Source organism: Leptodactylus fuscus, chromosome 6 (assembly GCF_031893055.1).
Source record: "Leptodactylus fuscus isolate aLepFus1 chromosome 6, aLepFus1.hap2, whole genome shotgun sequence".
Lineage (NCBI taxonomy): Eukaryota > Metazoa > Chordata > Amphibia > Anura > Leptodactylidae > Leptodactylus > Leptodactylus fuscus.
In genome coordinates, this window is record NC_134270.1 from 120,991,211 (window position 1) to 121,012,793 (window position 21,583).

Here is a 21,583-nt window from a genome sequence, read left to right on the forward strand (position 1 = left end):
GCGGGACTTCCACGCCAAATGCGGGACGGTTGGGAAGTATGCATCCATGCCAGTCGGTGTGTAGTAAGCCAAAAAATATACTAGCCATTTGTATCCTTCAATCTGATATATGCAGACCTCAACTCATCTGGCTTTCTGGGAGTCTCCTGGCATTCAGGCCCCTTCAAATGGTCACCCAATGCTCACCCATTCACTTATATGACCTCAGTGCAGTGAGTACTGATGTGGAGGATGCCGGGGTATCCCCTGATCTATTATATTTGTATTTATTAGTTCATCAGTACTCTATTGCTTGAGCCACTGACTCCATGAGTGTTTTTTTTTTCTTACTCAACGTTAGCATTGTATTCTTACTACTGAAGTTTAGTAAGAGAAAAACCTTCCATTGCCAACAATGGAGATGATGACTCTAGCAGCAAAGTGCCTGCTTTGTATACAGCACTATCAAGTAGGATACTGGATTCTAAACCTAATGCGAAAAAGACAGAGTAAGGGCGGGTTCACACCTGTGCCCGGTCTCTGCTTTGTGGGTTTCCGCCTTCTGCCCGACAAACTGGACAGGTGACGGAAACCAGCAGTCAGTGTCCGCCTATGGTCGTTTTAAAAGTGTGAATGCTTATGGTTCTATTTCCACTTCCGTTTTTGATGGACTATTTTTCATGGCCATGAAAAAAACTGATTTGCTTTATCTTTGTTAATTTTGACATACACAAACATGTTAATGGGCCCATAGCCATAAATGTGAAAAAGGCCTTAAATAGACATAAAAAGGATCTTTCACCACCTCCAACTATTCATTGTCTTAGCATCTGTGAATAGACATTGCTACACTAATTCCAGCACAGTTGTAATTTTCTCTCCAGCCCCCAACATTCATGAGCAATCAATGCAATTCGTTTTGGTGCCTGATGTGTTATTTAAGGCTAGGTTCACACCTGCACCTGGTTTACGTTCAGGGATTCTGTTCCCCATTCTGCTTCAAAAATGTGGAGAGAAAAGTCCTGCAAGTCCTCAGGTTTACCTAGGTAACTGCATTTTAAGCTAATTGGGTTTTTCGGGTCCTCAAGGAGACCCAAAGAGCAGGAACCAAAATGCGGGTGTGAAATTATTGTATGCTCTGTAATATCAGAAGGGCAATGTCAGGCAGGGGCCTGATGCAGAGTTCCAATCAGAGGCAGGCAGTGTCAGAGGTCAGAATCACACCCCTTATCTGCTCCTGTCTGACACCGCCCTCCTGACAGTACAGAGACTAAATAGTACAAGAGGCACCAAAACTAACTGATTGCTCAGGAACAGTGGAGACTAGAAACAAAATTCCAACTTTGTTGGAATCAGTGGAGCAGCAGCTATTCAGTGGTGTAAAGAGCTTGCTTTTTTTTGCTTACTTGTATAGCACTTCACGGACAATGTCAGTCACTGTCCCATATAGAGCTCACAATCTATATTCCATAACAGTATGTTTTTGGAGTGTGGGAGAAAACCCACACAAAACAGGGAGAACATACAAACTCCTTGCAGATGTTGTCCTTGGCACCAGGACTCCAGCACTGCAAGGCTGCGCTGCTAACCACTGAGCCACCATGCTGTTCTCTTTAAACAAACCGACACATTAGGTCTGTGAAAAACGCTTGGGTCATGTGCATAGAGTCTTACCCTTAGAAAAGGCCATCAATACTTGATCTATCAACATCTAAAACCCTGGATCTGTAATAAGCAGAATATGCAAATAGGTTCTCCTTGAAGGAAAAAAGAAAACTTGCTCTAGCACCAAAAGAAAAAGGTAGCTCCCTATTCATCAATACTGTATCTGGTTCTCTAAGAAACTTATTGTCTGGGATTAAAGTCAAACCTGCAAGGACCCTGCAGTACCAGACACAGCCACATGAAGAGAATGGTGTTGTGTAGAGTGCTGCAGGGAAAGAGCCCTTCTGCCGGATAAGTAGTAAGACTCCCGGAGATGTACCTGCACTGATCCCAACATCCCCATAGATCACCGGTACCGAGCGGGTGCAGCTCTCGGTAATGTTTGGCGAGCCAAGTTGCTCACATGGCGTACAATCTGTAGTAGCAAGTGTAGGTACTGCACGGCGGTACTATAGACTTCTATGGGACAGCGCTGCAGTACCTAAACCTCTTCATATGGCTGGTGAGTAGTGCAGCACACGGTATGTAAGCATTACTAAGAGCAGTGCTGTCTCTGTACAGCTGATCTGCAGGGGGCCCCACAGTTCTAATGTTGATGGTCTATCCTAAGAATATCCCATCAATACTACATACCGTATAACACCGTTAAATCCAACCAGGGACTACATCAACTTGGAGTTTGTACGTTCTCCTTGCATTTTCATGACATTGCTCTGGTTTCATGCTCGGATGTATGTGGTCCCTTGAACAACAGAGTCTCAGTGGCTTTCCTGTCTTCTTGATTTGACTAGACAAACATGGAGCAAGCTTACTCCAATTTTCTGAGATTGTCCTCTGGCACAGACCCTAGTCCTGGTATGTGACTGTGACACCATCCTGGGCCACTGTCACCGATTATAGTCTGTATACAAGGCTGCAGATTGTGTAACAGGAGAGCACACAAAATGGCTGCCTGTACATATAGATTTGCGTTTGCAGCAAGTAAAGGAAACCTCACCATGCAGAAGACTTTTATTCTAATTAACAAAAACAAAATCTAAAATTAACATGATTTTTTTCCCTTTATGAAGGCCAAATTGTCATCCACCTACACAACAGAGCACACCACAAGCACCCGGGGAAATAGCAAAGCCATGCGCGTGCAGTTCTCAAACATGTCACAGCCCTCATTATCCTGCTGTCAGCTCTGCTTACAAACCTGTTACCATGCAACCCAGTGCCTGTCTCTTCCACCCCCACTCTACTAAACCTCCCTTCTGCCTCCACAAGCCCCCCACCCTTCGCTCATCCAATCCAGCTGTTCTCTGCATGCACTGCATTGTGGGAGATGTAGTTTTTTGCCAACCACATGCAAAACCAGACACAAAAACATCATGACTATAGTCATCACTGATCTTTGGCAGTAGCGGGTATGCTGTGATATCATCAGAAACCTAAGAGTGAAAGAGCAAAGCAATGGTTAAATGAGCAGGGCTTAGCATTGCTGCTGGCTCTCACAACGGTGGATCAATGTTCCTCACACTGCGGGATGGGATCAATAAGTACAATTCTGTCTGCATGTTGGGAAAAACACATTTCTCCTCTATCTATATAGACCAACATGGGACCCAAAGTTCATTATGTGGGCATCAACGTGGCTCGGTGGGCAACTGGCAGCAATAGGGCAATGGGATCAAATTCAGCTAGAACAACAGCTGCATTGGGTTTGCAAGTTCTAGCTGTATTTCCCTATATTTCCATGGGTGTCAGGACCCTCTTTAATTTGTCTCCCATAAAATGTAAATGTAGGAGATGGCTCTTGCCAATATTAAGCTCTGTTCACATTGGCATCAGAAATCTCTCCACCAATCTTACCACTAAATCACAAAAAACAGTGAAGAAAGTATATTCCATTATCACTGATCGTCCTATGAGGAATGTCACCCAGTGTCATGGCTTCTGTTACAGAATATTATTATTTTGTATCCATATATTAGAGGGGTTGTCTAAGTTATATATCTGACCGTTGTCAGTTCCCAAACAGAACCTGAATTCATCATTCAAGATGATAGGGTTCAAGTCTGTAGCAATGCAGGTTTCTTGTTCATGACTGCATCACCGCAATTGAAGGCTACTGTGGCTGGCTATGAATGGCTGACCACGTAACCAGCAATGTGGTACCAAACTTCCTTCTGCTAAGCGCCTGTAAATGGTCTGGGAAGAGACAGAAGTATGTAATGAAGGTGCCTGAATGATGGACAAGGAATCTCTGGGAAGGGGTAAGTATATCTTGTTTTATTATTTTTAATAAGCCTATGCACCTACCTTCATATTTATATAACTTGGAAAAAAACCTTCAATATGTTCAGGGTGAGCGTGTGTGGACTGTACCCAAGCTCCCGGCAGCAATAAATACAGAGGATGACAAGCGATTCTTTGTTGGGCAGGGGTCGGCCACAGCTTTAATTCCTTCTTTTGAGCACAACGTTAACATTGTTAACTGTAAGAAGGCATCACAACTCGGATCAGCAGCAGTATGCCCGGAAAGTCCGCTTTCCCTATCCACCATTATTTCGTGTGGAGCAACAACCTCCAGCTGTGACTTGCATAGTAAAAACAAGGAGCCACTAGAATAAGACAAGCCATTGCATGAGAGATAGCACAAACACTTTCCAAAAACTTCAAAACTCAACACCCCTAGACCCAAATGCATGAAAATTAGAGAGGGTGGGCGCTTTACAAAGCAGCTGGAAAGAGGCCAGCTGTAAGGGGGAAGTAAACCCCTAGATATAGCCCTGACGTCATAGAAGAAGAGGGGAGGTATCCCATTAGCCCACTATTCCCCAGGGTCACACCATACCACAATTTTCCCCCCTTTCATTAATAGGGGTGGCACTAAGCCAGGCAACAAAGATTAACCCTGTGAAGGGAAGAATAAAAAGAAAGGGAGGAGGGATATATGTGGCTGGATAAAACTAAGGGCCACGCAGTCACAGTGCAATGGGGTTGCGCACTTTGAACCATCCCTACTTGTTAGAAGGCTACCATGACAATAATCTCATCAAAAAGTGTATCCCTGATGGGACTAAAAGTTATGGTGAAACCTTAAGTGTTCGGCTTTCCTGCAGTGCCACCACTGAGGAAATCAAACATTACAGAGTGTCCTCTCGAATCAATGGGTTTTCTATGTAATGCAGAACAGGGCAGGTCCTCCAGAGCGACAGACACTCTTTGTAACCACGCTCCACTTTGGCACACAGATAAAGTTTCTGAAGAGGGGATTCCCATCTATTAGCTCAGAGTTCCCTAAGGGGTTATATGACGCCCTTGTGTGTCATGTAGAAAGAAAAAACCTTACAGTGAAATATGTGAAAATTTTTAATAAAAATTTACTAAATATAAAAATGTCATCTGTACATGCTGGCCCCATATAGAAAACACAATAACACTACAAGACAATACAACCTCATGGAAGCAGGGACTCCTAGCATCATAGACCCATATAAAGTGGGGAGTTTGGGTTGACTTCAAAAATATGGCTGCTTTCCTCTCCTTAGTAAGTGACATCATGTCTGTTGGTCACATGTCCATGCCACAGCTCAGTCCCATTCAATTTCAATGAATGGAGATGTGGCATTCCCATGTGACTTAAGAAGAAGGAAGCAGCCATGTTTTTGAGTCCTTTAAAATGTTGTTTCTTGATTAATTTATTTACTTTATTGCAGATGAAATTTTGTAATTTTTGCTACTAAATAAGTAAATATGTAAATAAAATGAAATATAATAATTTGACTACAACTGACAATGACCAGGATTATGTGCAAATTTTCTAAGATTTCAATGCAAAAAAAATGCACCATAAAGACAAAGAGAAATTCTATTTCTCATGCGCATGATGTGGATTTTATCTGCATGGAGGCTGACCTATGATCTGCTTGTGGAAATCCACATACATCTAAATCTGCACCAAACTAGGGGCCACACGGTGGCTCAGTGGTTAGCACTGCAGCGCTGGAGTCCTGGTGTTCAAATCCCGCCAAGGGCAAAAAACCATCTGCAAGGAGTTTGTATGTTCTCCCCGTGTTTGCATGGATTTCCATCCCATATTCCAAAAAAAGACATACTGATAGGGAAAAAATGTACATTGTGAGCTCTATGTGGGGCTCACAATCTACATTTAAAAAAAAAAAAAAAAAAAAATCTGCACCAAACTCTGAGCCTGATTTTCTGTGCAGATTTCCATATATATATACAAACGAATTTTGTTGCAGATTTCCTGTATGTAAATCCTGATCGTGTGCATGTACCCTTAAAAAAATCACCAATACTTCGCAACCCTATATACAAAGTACATATAGTCACAGACAGGATTCTGTAATAGTTCCTGGTTATAAGGCTCAGAATGGAATCTGTAAAATAATCCAAAAATACCTGGAAAATTGGTATTGTAACTATATCTGCATGAGGGTTACACTAGCCAAATGATAGCCAATCCCCCAGGACTTCACTAAAGTGGTGTAAGATAATAATCCTTATTTTACTCCAAGGAGCTATATTTTGTTATCTGTCATAAATTTTCATAATGTCCATTGATTTTAGTAGAGAGGGAGTTGCAGATGTATTACATATACACATAGGGACTGATTTATTACATTGGCCTATACTACACACCAGAGCGTGTTATCTGGCCCTGTGGTGTAACACGATGGAATTTGCACCATGACTTAAGATGTTGCGTTTTTGCTAGTAGTCCTATGTATAATCATAGACCGTTCACGCCAAATGACAAACCCAGCTCTGCTACATCTGTATATAGTTGAGTGCACCCACCATCCCCGAGTGCCACACTTAATCATGTAGCTCCCCGCTGTCTAGGTCACATTGAAGTGAAATAGATGATCGTCTTTTCCAGGTCACCTATCTGTGCCAGAATGTCATCCGAATATCTGTGAGTGAACTTAATCTCCAACCTCTCCTCCTTATCCCCTAATAATATGAATACACGTTCTTCTTGTCACCATGACAACGCCATAAGTCCATATGAAACATACTACAAGGCCAAACCTGTTCTGCAAACCTTATGATCTGCACTATTATAAGAAACTCCAAGGGTTCAGAAAACTCCTTCTTAACCATTCTATTAGGAAAATCGGAGTCCTCCATTACATGGACAGTGCATTGATGTCCATCCGAACAGTGTAATGCTTTATTTCCCCTGTGGTGGCGCTGCACAGAAATTAAAAACTTTTATTGGGTCCGCCCCCCATAGATTATAGGTAATCATTGAAAGACTCAGCATATGTTCAGAGAACCCCTTTAAGTTTTCAATCTGTTTGACTCTGGAGGTAATAAGTGTTACGTCTTTGGTACTAAAACAGTGAGATACAATAAAACATCAGCTATGAAGTTATTTTCCGTATATAGCTATACATGTGTAAGCAATAATGTGACCAATACCCACAATCACTAATTATAACATATTAGTGGTGTGCTATGTCTGGGGAGAGGCGACAACTTCATCTCACACCAAACTCAACTGTACAGTTCATTGGGTATATATATATATATATATATATATATATATATATATATATTCTATCTATCTACCTATATATCTGAATATATTAATATATGTGTGTATGTAAATAAACATAATAATATATGTCATATTTGTATAAAGATATTCTGTGTATATATATATATATATATATATATATATATTGTATATGCATGTATATTTCTACACACATTTATGCTCACACGCCATTCATTATCTGTCTTCAGCCCTTTAATACATTTTGACAGATGGATCACTCTTTTTTTTCCGTAATCCCTTCCTCCCTCTCTGTTTTTGTTAAGATCTAGCAATCCGTCTCTCTATAGGACCCTGCGGAAACCCCTTCAGATTGCAGAAGGCAGGAAAAAAGGGAGAGCGCAAGAGAGGGGGAGTGATACACAGAGAGGAGGGGGGGTCACAGAGAGAAAGGAGGAAGGAGGATGTTGCTTTTCGTGATGCTAGTTTAGGCCAGGATGCATCAGCTCCAGTGATATGGTGGGTGACTGTGTTTTTCATAGCTCCGCTTCATAGCTGCACGGCATATTCCCACTACTCCGCTCATCAGAAAAGAAGATGCTTCACTCAGCTTGATGTGACAGACACAAAAAAGGAGGAGGTTGGAGGAGGAGGAGAGAAGAGGACTATGAGATCTGGGTACCCACGTCCTACATCCCAAAAATGATGAAGACGGAGGGTAAGACCCCAGGTGGGGGACCCAGGAGTTCTTCTCCACATAGGAATGCATATGAGGTTGGGGTGCAGACGCTACGTGGTAATAAAGATGGGGCACCTGAAGCGGAGTCTGAGGAAGCGCGCAAATCAAGGTGCAAATATGGTTCCAATGTGCATCGTATCAAGAACATGTTCCTTCAGATGGGGACAGGTCCAGCAAGTAATGAAAATGACACTGGTAAGGCCAAGGAGAAGCCATCTCGACTGACTTTGCCGCGGGCCGGCAGCCTGAATGAAAATGTCAACCATAGCGCCCTGCTGAAATTGGGTACCAGTGTATCGGAACGGGTAAGCCATTTCGATACAAATGCAGACAGACCGCCTTCCAAACTGCAAGAGGCACGCCGAGTGTTTGAGAGGAACCTCCAAGAAAAGGAGACCACCAACCGAATCTTCCTGCGAAAGGAAAGAGGTGGGTTTCAGGACAGAAAACTGGATGTTGTAGTCAGGTTCGGTGGGAGCACAGAATCACTTGACAAGCTGGACACTGATGCTGTCTCACCCACTGTCAGCCAATTGAGCGCAGTCTTTGAGAACGCAGACCTCCGCAATAACATTCACAAAGTTCCTATCAAAGGTCCAACTGGCCGACGGACAAGACTTTTCCAACCAGAAGCAGCCAAGGCCTCAGAAGAGAAGAAACCCATTGGAAAGGTTGTAGATGCAGCTCAGAAGCCAAGCTCAGTCCAGGAGATATGTAAAATCAAACCGGTGGAAGTGGAAGAAAGTGGGGAATCAGAGACAGACGTGGTTAAGGAAACGGAGGCACCAAAGGATGAAGGCACTGCCAACGTTGCAACTGAAAATGGAGGCTCAGAAGCCAAGGGGGTGACAGCTCGGGAAGCAGAACTAGAGGAAGAGGTAGCAGAAGAAGACTACAAAAGAGAGGACTGGTCCGAGGTAGAGGTTATAGAACTCAGCGCTTATAGTGGACTAGGGGAGGACTCGGGGGGAAGTGGTTTGGATGAAGACGAGGATGGATTTTATGAAGCAGTCAACAGTTGTCAAGAGATTGAGGGTCTCTCTGAAGAAGAAGAACCAGTCCCCACACGGAAGATACGTTTCAGCACAGCCCCCATCAAGGTAAGACCCATAGGGTTGAAAGCTCTACGTACGTACGTCTGTATTTTGCATATATATAGGCCATTTAGATGACAGACACCATTACATATTTCTCATTGTCCAAAGAAGGCCGTGCAATCCCACAGTCCTTTGCAAACGATTCCAGGAATGGTACTGTGTGTGTTAAGGCATGTAGAGTTTCCATGACACCAGCGAGGATATAATACCTTTGTCGACATAGACAAGACAGTATCTGCTGTTCATCTGGCACCATTGACATTGCTATTAGCTTATTCAGTCTGTCTATATACATATCAGTCTATATAAGCACACAGCTGTATTCGAGGATGGGGGGGGGTCTGCACTGTACTACACATTCAGCTGTTTGAATGGAGGAAGTGTGTGTGTCTGTATGACACTTCCTGCTGCGGGGACGATGGCAGGCTGGCAGGGTGTGTGGGGGGAAGGGAGTCCCCCACGCTTCCTGTTATTGGGGCTATTGAGATATGTAGAGGTTCCTGAGCGCTGACCCAGCTGCACCATCACAGCTGTATGCTTGGAGCTTATTGCACACTAGTTGTATTACATCCACCATTTCAAGTGCAATGTTGGGTGTCAAGTGTCTGGCTAGATGGCCAGTGATCACACACAGAAGATGTTGCTAAACTGTGTCACTCCACCTAATACAGAACATGGTGGGCCTTCTAGTTTCACCATGCACAGCTGATTCTATAATCCAGGCGTTAACCCCAGACCTACATGTAGACTATGTCTGCAGTTATTGTGTCTGAGAGTCCTGCTATTATACAATACTGCGTGCACGACAAAGAAGTAGATTCTTTATATACCAACTGCTTGTGATATACAGTGTAATATGTGTTAACAGAGCAGTGATCAGATCACATGCAAAAGACTATTTGATTATGTAAAAAGTATATTCCTGGGAGAATTGTAGACTGACAGATGTAGCAGAGCGGAATTTAACTCTTTATGGTTGCACATGTGATAATTTAGTCCAATGTACAACACCGCAAACATGAAATGTTACTATGAGATGCAAATAACAGTCACAGCTCTGCTACATATATGTGGCATATGCACCTTCTGGTTCCTGGATTACTGATCAAAATGAAGTTCTCATTCCCAGCGATATTATAATAATGGCATACTAAAAGCCAGGTGATATTTTAGTATCAGGAGGAATTTTAGGTCACTTTTCTATGAGTAGTCAGATGTAGGTTAGCGTAATGTTTTTGTGGTCAACAGGTTATTTGAGATTGTCATGTGGTTCCTGCAATAATCTCCTGTGGTTTTTGTGACCCCGTTGCATTTGGGCTGACATTGATTCTGATGTCGCCCAGTTAGCACAGGCCTTCACAAACCTATACTGCAGATTAATCCATGACTATTCGATGTCATCTTCTTACTAGATTAGCAAGAAATGTTGCCTTCAATTCAAAATGCAATCTGCTGATCTGCAAGTCTAAAGTGAAGGACCATGGACCCATGGTGGTATAGACCATGTATATTGTAGTGTGTGTGTGTATATATATATATATATATATATATATATATATATATATATATATATATATACTAGACATTAACAGCCAAACAAGGCAATGATAATATATTTGAAAGTTTTGCACATATATAGGTATTTTCAACCAGGGCCGGGTGCTCCATGTGGTACCCTATGTTGGTTAGTATTACAATATAACATGTGGGGAAGTTAGCTCGATAGAAGCAGTGGTGTGGACTCAAACAGTCAAGACAGGGACACAAAATATGCAGCAAACTGGTTTATTTAGGAAAAAAAAGGAAAATAAATAAACCTTCGCTTCAGGCACAAAATGAGAAAAACAAAATACAGCTTTAACTTCAGGCAAAACAAAATAAAAAAAACCTGCTCGTCTGAGCAACTAACTAAACAGAACTGATACGCTAACTATACGTGTGGCTTATCTCTAGCCACATGAATAAAACAGAAGCAATATAGTTTCACCGGACTCTGAGTTACAGGACAGAAAGAACCATACACCTCCTTTCACTCCATTGAAACACACTGAAATGCAGGATCTGCAGCCTTTTCTGACCCAGTTATGAGCCAAGGATCTACACCTGGGTTGAGGCCTACTCCAGATCTGCCCTGGACCACACATATGTCACAAACCTGGGGCTGATATATGTGGACTCCAGCACTCTGCCTGTCACCTTCTCACAAACAATAACCATACAATGAATCAAATGAACCAGATCTAAATCCAATCTAAAATTGCACATGACAAATTTCTTGCAAGCTCAACTTTTTCCTCCGGCAATGTCAAGGAGAAGAAAAGGTATACCCAACAGATTAGATTATAGCCAATGGGGTCCCTCGGCATCCGTACGTCATTACATGGATTCATTTTTATTATTTAATCAGTTCTGCTGTTCCTAAAACAGACCTGAGGAATGGATTAGACAAATCATACATGGACACAAACGAACACTGCCAGATGTCTGCTATGTCACACTTATAACATTGGTATACAGTTCTATCACATACAATGCTACAAAAAATAACTACCACCATGCAGTGCTCAAATAATACCAATACGCAGTGACCAAATAACAGCTTTATACATAAAGTAGTCTAACCTACAACCTACAATACATATTACTATTTGTAGTCACACTATTTATGGGGGTCGCACTTACAAGTGCCTCTGAGATTCCCATGAAGAGTCCCTTTCAGAAGGAGCAACTGGTCATCTCTAGGAACCAGGTAACCATAGGACATCCATGGAAAATAATTTGGAATGAAGATGACGCCTCATGATTTCATGATTATTTGATCTTTTCGGTGTATCCCAGAAACTTGCACTCAGGTGTCCAATGCCCTTAATATCCATCCCTGAGTGGAGGTGGATCTCCTTGACCAATAAGTCCCATAATAGTTACATAAATGCTCAGCTCATATCTATATCAATAAACAATTTTTTACTACATAGTACAAGAGGTCACATGAGACAATGGATGAATTTCTGACCTAACATACACATGTAAAGTGACCACCAGAGGAAAGCTATTCTGATAGATGCTTCTCTAGTAAGGTCATAGCATGCTCTACTAGTTCATTGTGCATGAATGCTATATCTTGAGTTGGGTCTGAAACTTTCTAAATTGCCCAAAAAGTCACAAACCCTACCAGCGAATGATCAGCAAACTGGGTTCTTCTCTGTTCATGGACTCTGATGTGGTTGAGCCCCATTGTTGTGTCAGAAGCTTGACCATTTGATGCTTCGGGCTTATCCAAGGTGGTATACTCTTAATATAAAATGACAATTGTATTATTTTATAATACTCTTAACATTACCTGACCACTATACATAATAAGGTTCTATTACATCCCAAAAAATACCCTTATATGTCTATTAAGTCAAGTAAGGTTTTCGTTATGGTCATTAACAGAAGATAGCTGTAGACATATTAACAACCCATTAGACCAATCTGTCATTGTCTATAAGAAAAGAAAGCTTTAGGGCATTACTGGCATATTATAACCCAAAGTATTTCAATATTGTGGCACATAATACTGCCTTATGGTGCCATACAATGAACACATAACCACGGGCCAATTCAGCACACCTATGAAGTGCCCAGATATCAATACCAAAATCAGACCATTTAAGGACAGACATGTGGTGACCTACAAATGATGGAGGCCATGCAGGGTTACATTGTATAAGAGAGGTTGGAGCTCATACATCTTGCCTTCTCTTCTATTCCCTTAGATTTCACAGGAGAAAGCCAATTACATGTATGACTATTTGTTATACTGAATAGCACTGCCATATGGTCATCGGGGTTACATCGTTCTCCTGAAGATATGAGCAGTGTATATAATACACATACAGTATAAATAATCACAACTATCTGAGCTGCAGCATGGTCATAAGACAACCAGACGTGATGTCACTTCCCTAGAAGAGGAAATGGAGCTCTCTCTGAAAGAAATCAGTCACGTTTTCTAATTGTGGATAATCTCTTACGGTAATATACCCACCGTGCCTTCAGATGGGGATTCACTTGGTATGGTGGTGGTAACAAATAGGCACAACACTATTGTAGACTGAAAGAGGACTTTTCATGTCCTCATGCATAAGTGATTTTATATACCGCTAGAAATTCAGCGCACTGTTGGCTTTCCCATTATGTGTCCCAGGGCTGGAGATAGCGATGTGAGGAACGCCCTTCTGACTGTGGGGAGATATCGGTGCCAAAATTAATTGGGCAGATATCTATCTCAACAGTGAGAATACTGCAGTGGGGGTCTGATCATCGGGCAATGGACCCTGGAAGAAAAGAACTTATTGCAGTGCCAAGGGAGTGCGGGCAAAACCAGACAGGAGAACGATGATAATGGTAAAGTCCAGTGTACTGTGCTTTCTAGTGATTATGCATTTTGGGATATACCATCCTCTTCCTTAAATCTCAATAAAGCACCACATACTAAATTTTATTGTTAAAAGGGCTCTATCATTGGGAAAATTCATTTTTAACTAATCACATCCTTGCATAGCCTTTAGAAAGTCTATTCCACACCTACCTTTAGTATGTAGATTGCCTCAGTTTCTAAATAAGTCTTTTTATTCATATGCTAATTCTGTTAATATAGCTGGTGTATACTAGTCGGTAACCCCTATCTCTACACTGTACAATGGTATAGCCCCTGGACTAGTCAGTCTTATGTAATGGATCCATGAACTAGCTGACTAGGACTGAACATGGCATCTATCATGTGACCGTCACACACGCTCATCATCCTCATGTGACTGTATTCAGAAAGCAGCAGCGTTACCTGAAATCCTGATCTGTTAGTTGAATTTACATGTATATAATAACATTCCTGCCTTTGTCTCTAGATGATGCTGTCATTCTATTAATAAAGATAAAGTATAAGTGCTTTACTATTGTGTAGGGGGACGGGTTGTTTGGTGAATATTTTTGTTATAAACTATACAGTATATACCCATTGTACTCCTTTTCAATAGAAATCATGCTCTAAAGTTCTTCCTAGCAATTGCTGTAGCTAAGCTTTGCCAGGGAGAATCCATATATAACTGTGTAGCTATAAAACAAGCAGAGATGTCACTAGTTAAAGAGGACCTTTCATGGTTTGGGGCACAGGCAGTTCTATATACTGCTGGAAAACCGACAGTGCGCTTAATTCAGCACACTGTCGCTTTTCCTGATCTGTGCCTCGGGTAAAGAGCTTTCGGTCCTGGTACCATAGCTCTTTACAGTCAGAAGGGCGTTCCTGACAGTCAGTCAGGTACGTTCTTCTGTACAAGCAGCTCCAATAGCGCTGTGCTGTGAGACCGGGGAGGAACGCCCCCTCCCCTCCTGATAATACTCGACTATGGACGAGCACTGTGAGCAGAGGGAGGGGGGCGTTCCTCCCTGCTCACACTGTACAGCGCGATAGGCGTTGCTGTGAAGAAGGACGTACCTGACAGACTGTCAGGAACGCCCTTCTGACTGTAAAGAGCTACAGTACTGGGACCAAAAACTCTTTACCCGGGGCACAGATCGGGAAAGCCGATAATGCGCTGAATTAAGCGCACTGTCGGCTTTCCAGCAGTATATAGAACTGCCTGTGTCCAGCCCATGAAAGGTCCTTTTTAAGGAAACAGTCGGGCATGTGATTTTTATATGCAATACAAACCTCACATTCCCAACCTCACACTTTAATATCTCCAGATTTCATAGTTAGAACGGAGACCTTGGTATCATATAAAATCTGAGGACCTCTGTATATACCACTGTTCTAGGTGGTATAAAACTGGAGACCGAGCTATCTTAAGTTGGCAGCTGCTATATCTATACTTACTGGCAATAAATAGTGAGTAGTGGTACAGGGAACTAGGCAGAGTCTCCGCACCAATGCTTAGTTTGAGGAGTGTCTAGGGAGAACTTTAGAGTCTTTTTCACACTAAAGGGAAAATAGGTTAATAAAGTATATCATAAAAATGTTCACCAAACACACCCCTAAATAATAGTAAAAAAAAAAAAAATAAGTAATAAAATAAAAATATTGACATGGCACGTACACTTTAACTGTTTTTATAAAAGCACACAAGGAGGAGACACAAGGAGAAGAATATAGGAGTGTCTTCTTCTCAGACATTAACAGACATGATGATGAGATGATGCTGTAGTAATACTGTATGTACACTGTGAGAATGTGTCCTGCAGAATGCTGGAGTCACGGTATATATCCCCCAGGTCTCTGACCTATATGTGGTCCAGTGTCGGTCTTCAATAGGCTTCAGCCCATGTGTGGGCCCTGGGCTTGTGACTGGGCCATAAAAGGCTGCAGAGCCTGCACTTCAGGGAAGATCCTGGGAGCGAGAGGAGGTGCCTGGGTCTGCCTTGACATTGTGAGTCTGGTGAGACCATATTGTGCTCTTTTTGTTGATTTGTGTGGCTGGTAATAAGCCACCCATACAATTCATACTTATTGTTTAGTTAGAACTCGGATGAGCAGGGGGTTTTTTTCACATTGTTTTGCCTGAAGTTAAGGCTGTATTTTGTTTTGCTCATTTTGTGCTTGAAGTCAAGGTTTATTATTTTTCTGTTATTTCCTAAATAAATCTGTTTGCTACAGCTTTTGTGTCCCTGTTTCTGACTGGTTGGGTCAGTACAATTGCTGCTACCGAGCTACCTTCCCCATAACACTGACAGACATGATGATGTATGCTACTATAGTAATACTATATATCATATATTGACAGACATGATGATGAGTTGATGCTTTAGTAAGACTGTATATATACTGACATGGTGATAGCGATAGTAATGCTGCCTATTGTATATGCACTGACAGGTATGATGAGATGTTGTAGTAATACCGTATATGCTCTTCCTTTCAATAAACTATTAGTCACCTGTGAGATACCTGTAGTAACTGAATACCAGTGGTTACATGATTTGTTTGTGATGGGTTACATGACTGATGCCATCTTTAGTTCATTACATTGGATTCATTTCCATGGACTTATCAGTGGGCACCATTTTTTTTCTAAACAAGGTCTTACTGAACGGGTATAAGAGAGGTATGACAGAAGAATGACAGCAAAACTATATATCCTGACTTCCTATCTAATAAAATAGAGGTGGTAACTTATTCGAGGTAGCATGGTGGCTCAGTGGTTAAGTGGTTAGCACTGTTGCCTTGCAGGGCTGCATCTGGTGGGAATTTGTATTTTCTCCCTGTGTTTGTGTGGTTTTATTCCGACACTCCAATGACAGGAGGTATTACTCTTTGGCAAAAGTGAAGCCCCATTACTCTAGCATGTCTCCACCTTGCCAACATGCATTATTGTTTTATATGATAAACAGTAGGCACCTATCAATAATGCTGAAGTAAAAGTTCGGCCAGCCATTTATGATGTTGACATACTTCACATTACGAGAGATTTTTAGCCCAAAGATAAATGATGGCAAGCGCAGCTTTGATCGAAACTTTGGTGTGAGACTTCCCATCTGCTGCGACTGTGGCAAAATAAGAAATGGTATAAGCCACAAAAACAATATTGTACATCATAAATGGCCGAACTTTATTGATACATTAACGTGGATACATTTTTGTCAAGGTGGAGGCATGCTAGAGTAACGGGGCCTCACTTTTGCCAAGGTGGATACATGCTATAGTAATACCATGACAGGGTAGTCAGGGCTTGAGAGTCCAGTAAGTGGTCCTATCACTGATTTACAGCTATCTCAAAATACACAGTCATAGAGGGGAGGCTGTCATTTACAGAGTAGATTCCTTAGGCCCCGTTCACACGGGGGGCGGATATTGGCAGCGAGAGTGACATGAGGATTCGCGTCACTCTCGGGCAAAAATCCGCCTGCCATGACTGTCGTAGCTTCCGACAGTCGCGGCTTTTCCCTCCGGAGTAGGCTCAAATGAATGGGCCAACTCTGGAGATTGCTGTTGCGAGGTGGACGCTGCGGCTCGATGAGCCGCAGAATCCGCCTGAAGAAAGGGCAGCTCGCTTCATGCCGCAACATGCCGCTAGCGGAAAAAAGAACGCTAGCGGTCTCCATAGACCACCATTGTGAGGGGGCAGATTATGATGTGGATTCCGCGCCATAATTCGCCCCCTCTGTGCCCATGCGAATGGGCCCTTAGTCCAGCAAATGCAGTCTAAAGGATTAACTAGTCCTACTTAATCTTTTCCATAAAACTGTATACATCAATCTGCTCAGTTCTCCCTGCTCTATAACATGCTGGATGATGGACCGGTGTCTTCTTCTAACCTCATGTAGTATTACTATATAGTTACTATATATATCATGTAGTATTACTATGTAGTTAATATATAGATTGGTCAGCATTTGTTACATACCTGTCCCTGATGTTCCTGGTTCACTTTCTATCATTTGTTCTCAGAAGTTGTAAGGATCAGCAGTTGCTAGTAAGGAACTGGTGACATATGTCAGTGACATCACCAGCCCCTCTCTATTGACCATTGAGACCATTGATTGGTCTCAGTGGTCATGTGAGCTTTAGGCACTGTGAATCCCAACATGGGACCAGGAGTAGACAATGGAGCACTGGGGACAGACGAGTAACCATTGTTCTTTTACATCCACCCTAAATCCTTTCATATCCTTTAAATCCTGGACAACCCCTTTAAAGTTGTGGTGGTTTTAACCAACACCAAAAACCAACTCAGTTTTAATGTTTGTTGTGGGTTCCCTTATCTTTGTGTATGCCCATTGTGGATTGCCTTATCAGCATGATGCTAGGCCTCTCATGTCACCCAGAAAGTTCCTTTTATGGGTGCAGACGTCAAGTGGTGTCTAAGTGGTATTTTTTTATTATGTTTTTAACTTCTCAGATTGTATCCTCAGATATTTCTCGCAATAACAGTTTTATATTTGGGTACTTCATGGCAAGTGGTAATTTTCATAGTATATGATCAGGTGGTTGCTAAGCATTATAAACACAAGGGGACAGAAGGCTACAAACACAAAGGCTGGCAGTATCAGTAGTATCAACAGTTACATAAGATATCACATGTTATACAATATGCAGATAACAGTCCATTGCCAGAACTGTTAGTTAATTTTTTTTGTTATGTGTGAATTCTGTGTTTTTCTCAATGTAATTCCATTAGGATTTTCAGATAGTGTAACTATACAAGATGAGGTTCCTTGTAACTAATAGTTCTTTCCTCCTACAGGTGTTTAGCACATACTCTAATGAGGAATATGATCGGCGTAATGATGATGTGGATCCTATGGCTGCCTCAGCAGAATATGAGCTAGAGAAGAGGGTGGAGAGGCTGGACCTCTTCCCTGTAGAACTGGAGAAAGGTAAGGAATATAATACACTTGGAGAAATAATGCTTTAACTCACAAACGTGTGCGGTTTTGAGGGCTGTAACATTTTTCTCATATGTCTCATTCAACTAATTTTAGCGTCTTTTTTTCGGGGACACATAGGGCTTTATTTTTGTGTTGTTTTTATTTTCGAATGTGTTTTAATTTTTTTTATATCCGGGAAAATATAAACATAATAGGAAGGAAATTGTTGCCTGGTTTTCACTTTATTATTTCTATTTAATAACCCAAAGTGCTACTGAAAAACTTTATAAAATAGTTTTTCCTCTCCGTTACGGTAATTTTTATTTTGTATGGTGTCGTCGAGGGTGGGGCTATAACCTTTGATAATGGCGTTTTATTAGCGTATTATTATATATTTTTTAAAAAATTATTTTATTTTCATTTTTTTATCTTTTTTATTTATTTATTTATTTATTTATTTATTTTTCAGATTGTGTTCCCTTAAGGTCATAAGAGACCTTTGGAGACATCTGATCACTTTTTTTTTTGTTAGGGAGGCTGATTTCCCCTGCAACTGAGGCTGCTACATTTAGCCTCAGTTGCAGGAGGAATCCAGCCTCCTTGTACACTGTTATTTACACTTACAGAGCTGATCTGGGTCTTGTAGGACCCAGCAGCTCTTGTAAGACACTGAGCCCGGCGGATCACGTGACTGCCGGGTCAGAGGGTGGCCGCTTCATGGCGGCGCCCATAGCTGTGTATACAGCGCTCATTGAGAAGGCAGGGAAGGGAATAAACCTTTCCTGCCATCTCTCTCGGAGCTCCAGCTGAAGTTACAGCCGGCTCCCAGCTTCAGCAGCTGCACGGTCTCTGTGCAGCTACTGTGTTCTGATTGGACGTACCGGTACGTCCTGTCAGAACTAGGCAACCACTTCCCGGACGTTTATAGCCTATGGGCGGTCTGGAAGTGGTTATTTGTGAAATTTGGTATTCAGCAAGTCTGTTCTTGGGAAGAGTGTAGCAATGGGTGCTGGATGCCAGGGAAGACATTAACAATATGCTTTGTGTTAGGTAGATTATTCATATACTGGACTATTTTGGACTATTTTTTTTTTTTAGGTTATTTGCATAGTGTCGTCATATTCTGCAGCCAGAGCAAGTGTCAGAGAAGGGGGGAGGGCAAACTGGGCAATTGCCCACAGGCCCCCGTCTCCAAAGGGGCCTCCAAGATCCGGAGCACCAGCTAGTTGGGGTGACATCTAGCTGCACAGTCAGGCCAACCAGTATCTTTTTCCCTGGGCCCCAATAACCAGTCACCCTGCAGCATCTTGCTGCTGCCTGCCATCTGCCGCTGTGTGGGCTCATGTGCTCACAGACATGAGAGAGCCATAGTTCAAGACAAGAGCCAGACAAAAGTCTACTTCCAGGACCCCAGGACAGAAAAATCACAGGCAAGGGCTAGCAGCAAGCTATTACTGGAAAAATATTATGTTGGTGACATTTTAGGAATTTGTGAACAAAGGTCAGGTAATATTTGTATGTAGCTGTATAGTGGGCTCCCAAAATAAACTTTACTAGTGGGCCGTGGCAACCCAGTCCGACACTAGGGTGTGACCATGTACAAGTTTTGCATTTAGCCCAGGATCTTGAGTATCCCCACTGCTTTAGCATATGAACCACTCACTGGTTACAAAAGATATATGTATACCTAGGTATTTGCAAGTGTTCACTACCTGAAGGCCACAAACAAATTCCCAAGGCATCGGCCAAGACCTGAGGCGTAATAGGCTTTTGTGATGACTTGGGCCAGTTAGTGTCCAAGCCACAATGGATACCAAATCTATCAATTAGGGCCTTATGGAAGTATTTGGATGAGATCAGACATAAAGAAAATGAGATCATCACTCCCTTGTATAGTATATCAGTCCTGAGAATAATGGCGATAGGTTCCACTGCCTGTGCCAAAAGTAGTGGAGACAGCAGACACCGCTGACACGTCCCTCTATGTAGGGAGAAATATTGGGACTGCGCCCCATTAGTGGAAACTACCACTCTAGGTGATTTATAGAGATGCATAATCCATTGAATAAACAATTCCCCAAAGCAAAACTGTCTTTCAAACGTTAAACACTGACAGATGAGAATCAAGGAACCCATAGAAATTCACATGTAACTCCGGTGTCTATAAGATGGTTGGACATCTAACATACATGGAGTTCACAGTCAGTAGTAAAGAATAGAACATGGGCCAGTAGGGCCTTTTACCCAACTGAATACATAAGGCTACAGTCTAGGAGATCGGGGTAACAAATTCAGCCAGTCCTCCGACTCCTGAGGTGATGTGAAGAAGATGGTTTTATCTTCATAAATTACCTTGAGATGTGCAGGATACTCCATAGAGTACTGGATGGAGAACTCCTGTAGTTGTTGTTTCATGTTAACAAGGGTCGCAGGGGCCTTTTGTAGGGCAGAAGAAAAATCAGGGAAGGTGGAAACTGGAGCGTTGTTGAACTTGATTTCTCAAAGCTGTCGTGCTGCCCGCAGAAGGAAAACTGGGCATTTGGTAAAGTATCTCAACCACTGTTGCCTTCCCTTGTATCAATATCCCAACACTGTAGGGATTGTAGGGTTATAGGTTGGACTTGATGGACTGATGTCTTTATCCAACCTCATCTACTATGTAACTATGTAACTATGTAACTAGGGGTCCTACCTGAATTCATCAGGGTACATATTTCAGGGACCTTGGTTTCCTTGTATTTGTTCTGGTTACTGTTAATCCTTTCTAAACTCCAAAAACAGGCCATGCAAGCACAATACCAGCATGTACATTATACATACACCAAAGAGGTGTGGTAATTAATGCTAAATATATGTAAATATATTCAAATTAGCATTTTTCTTTATTCAGTTGTGCAAATTGAGAGACGCCTCTACTTATGTTTACTTCTGAGTTAAAATCACTTTATATCGTTCTGGAGACCTTTAATGGTAAGGGCGTCCTAATGTACACACATTTGTAGAAATGTTAATATTTAATGAGGCTCAATGCTCACATTGCATCCATATGTCTCATTGTCTTTAAATGGAAAAACCATGGACTGATCCTCCACTTAGTCCATCCAAAATGTAATGTAGGAATAGCAAACAGATCTGCTCTTATTATCAATTCTTTGAAGAATGATGATAACAATTAACAAAAAAGTAATTACTGATGTTTTAAGTGACTGAGGAAATCTACTGAAAAGTATGAGATAGATAGATAGA

At 41.9% G+C, this 21,583-nt stretch overlaps 1 protein-coding gene across 1 annotated transcript in view; it reads left to right on the top strand.

Annotated features, from left to right (window-relative positions):
- Positions 1-7,595: 7,595 nt before the first annotated feature.
- The window catches only part of PPP1R9B (protein phosphatase 1 regulatory subunit 9B), a 50,214-nt gene continuing 36,226 nt past the window's right edge, over positions 7,596-21,583 (top strand). The window contains exons 1-2 of the mRNA XM_075278276.1: positions 7,596-8,995; positions 18,214-18,346. Of these exons, the coding sequence (XP_075134377.1) occupies positions 7,859-8,995; positions 18,214-18,346 (1,270 nt within the window). The 5' untranslated portion in view covers positions 7,596-7,858. The remainder of the gene's footprint in view (positions 8,996-18,213; positions 18,347-21,583) is intronic.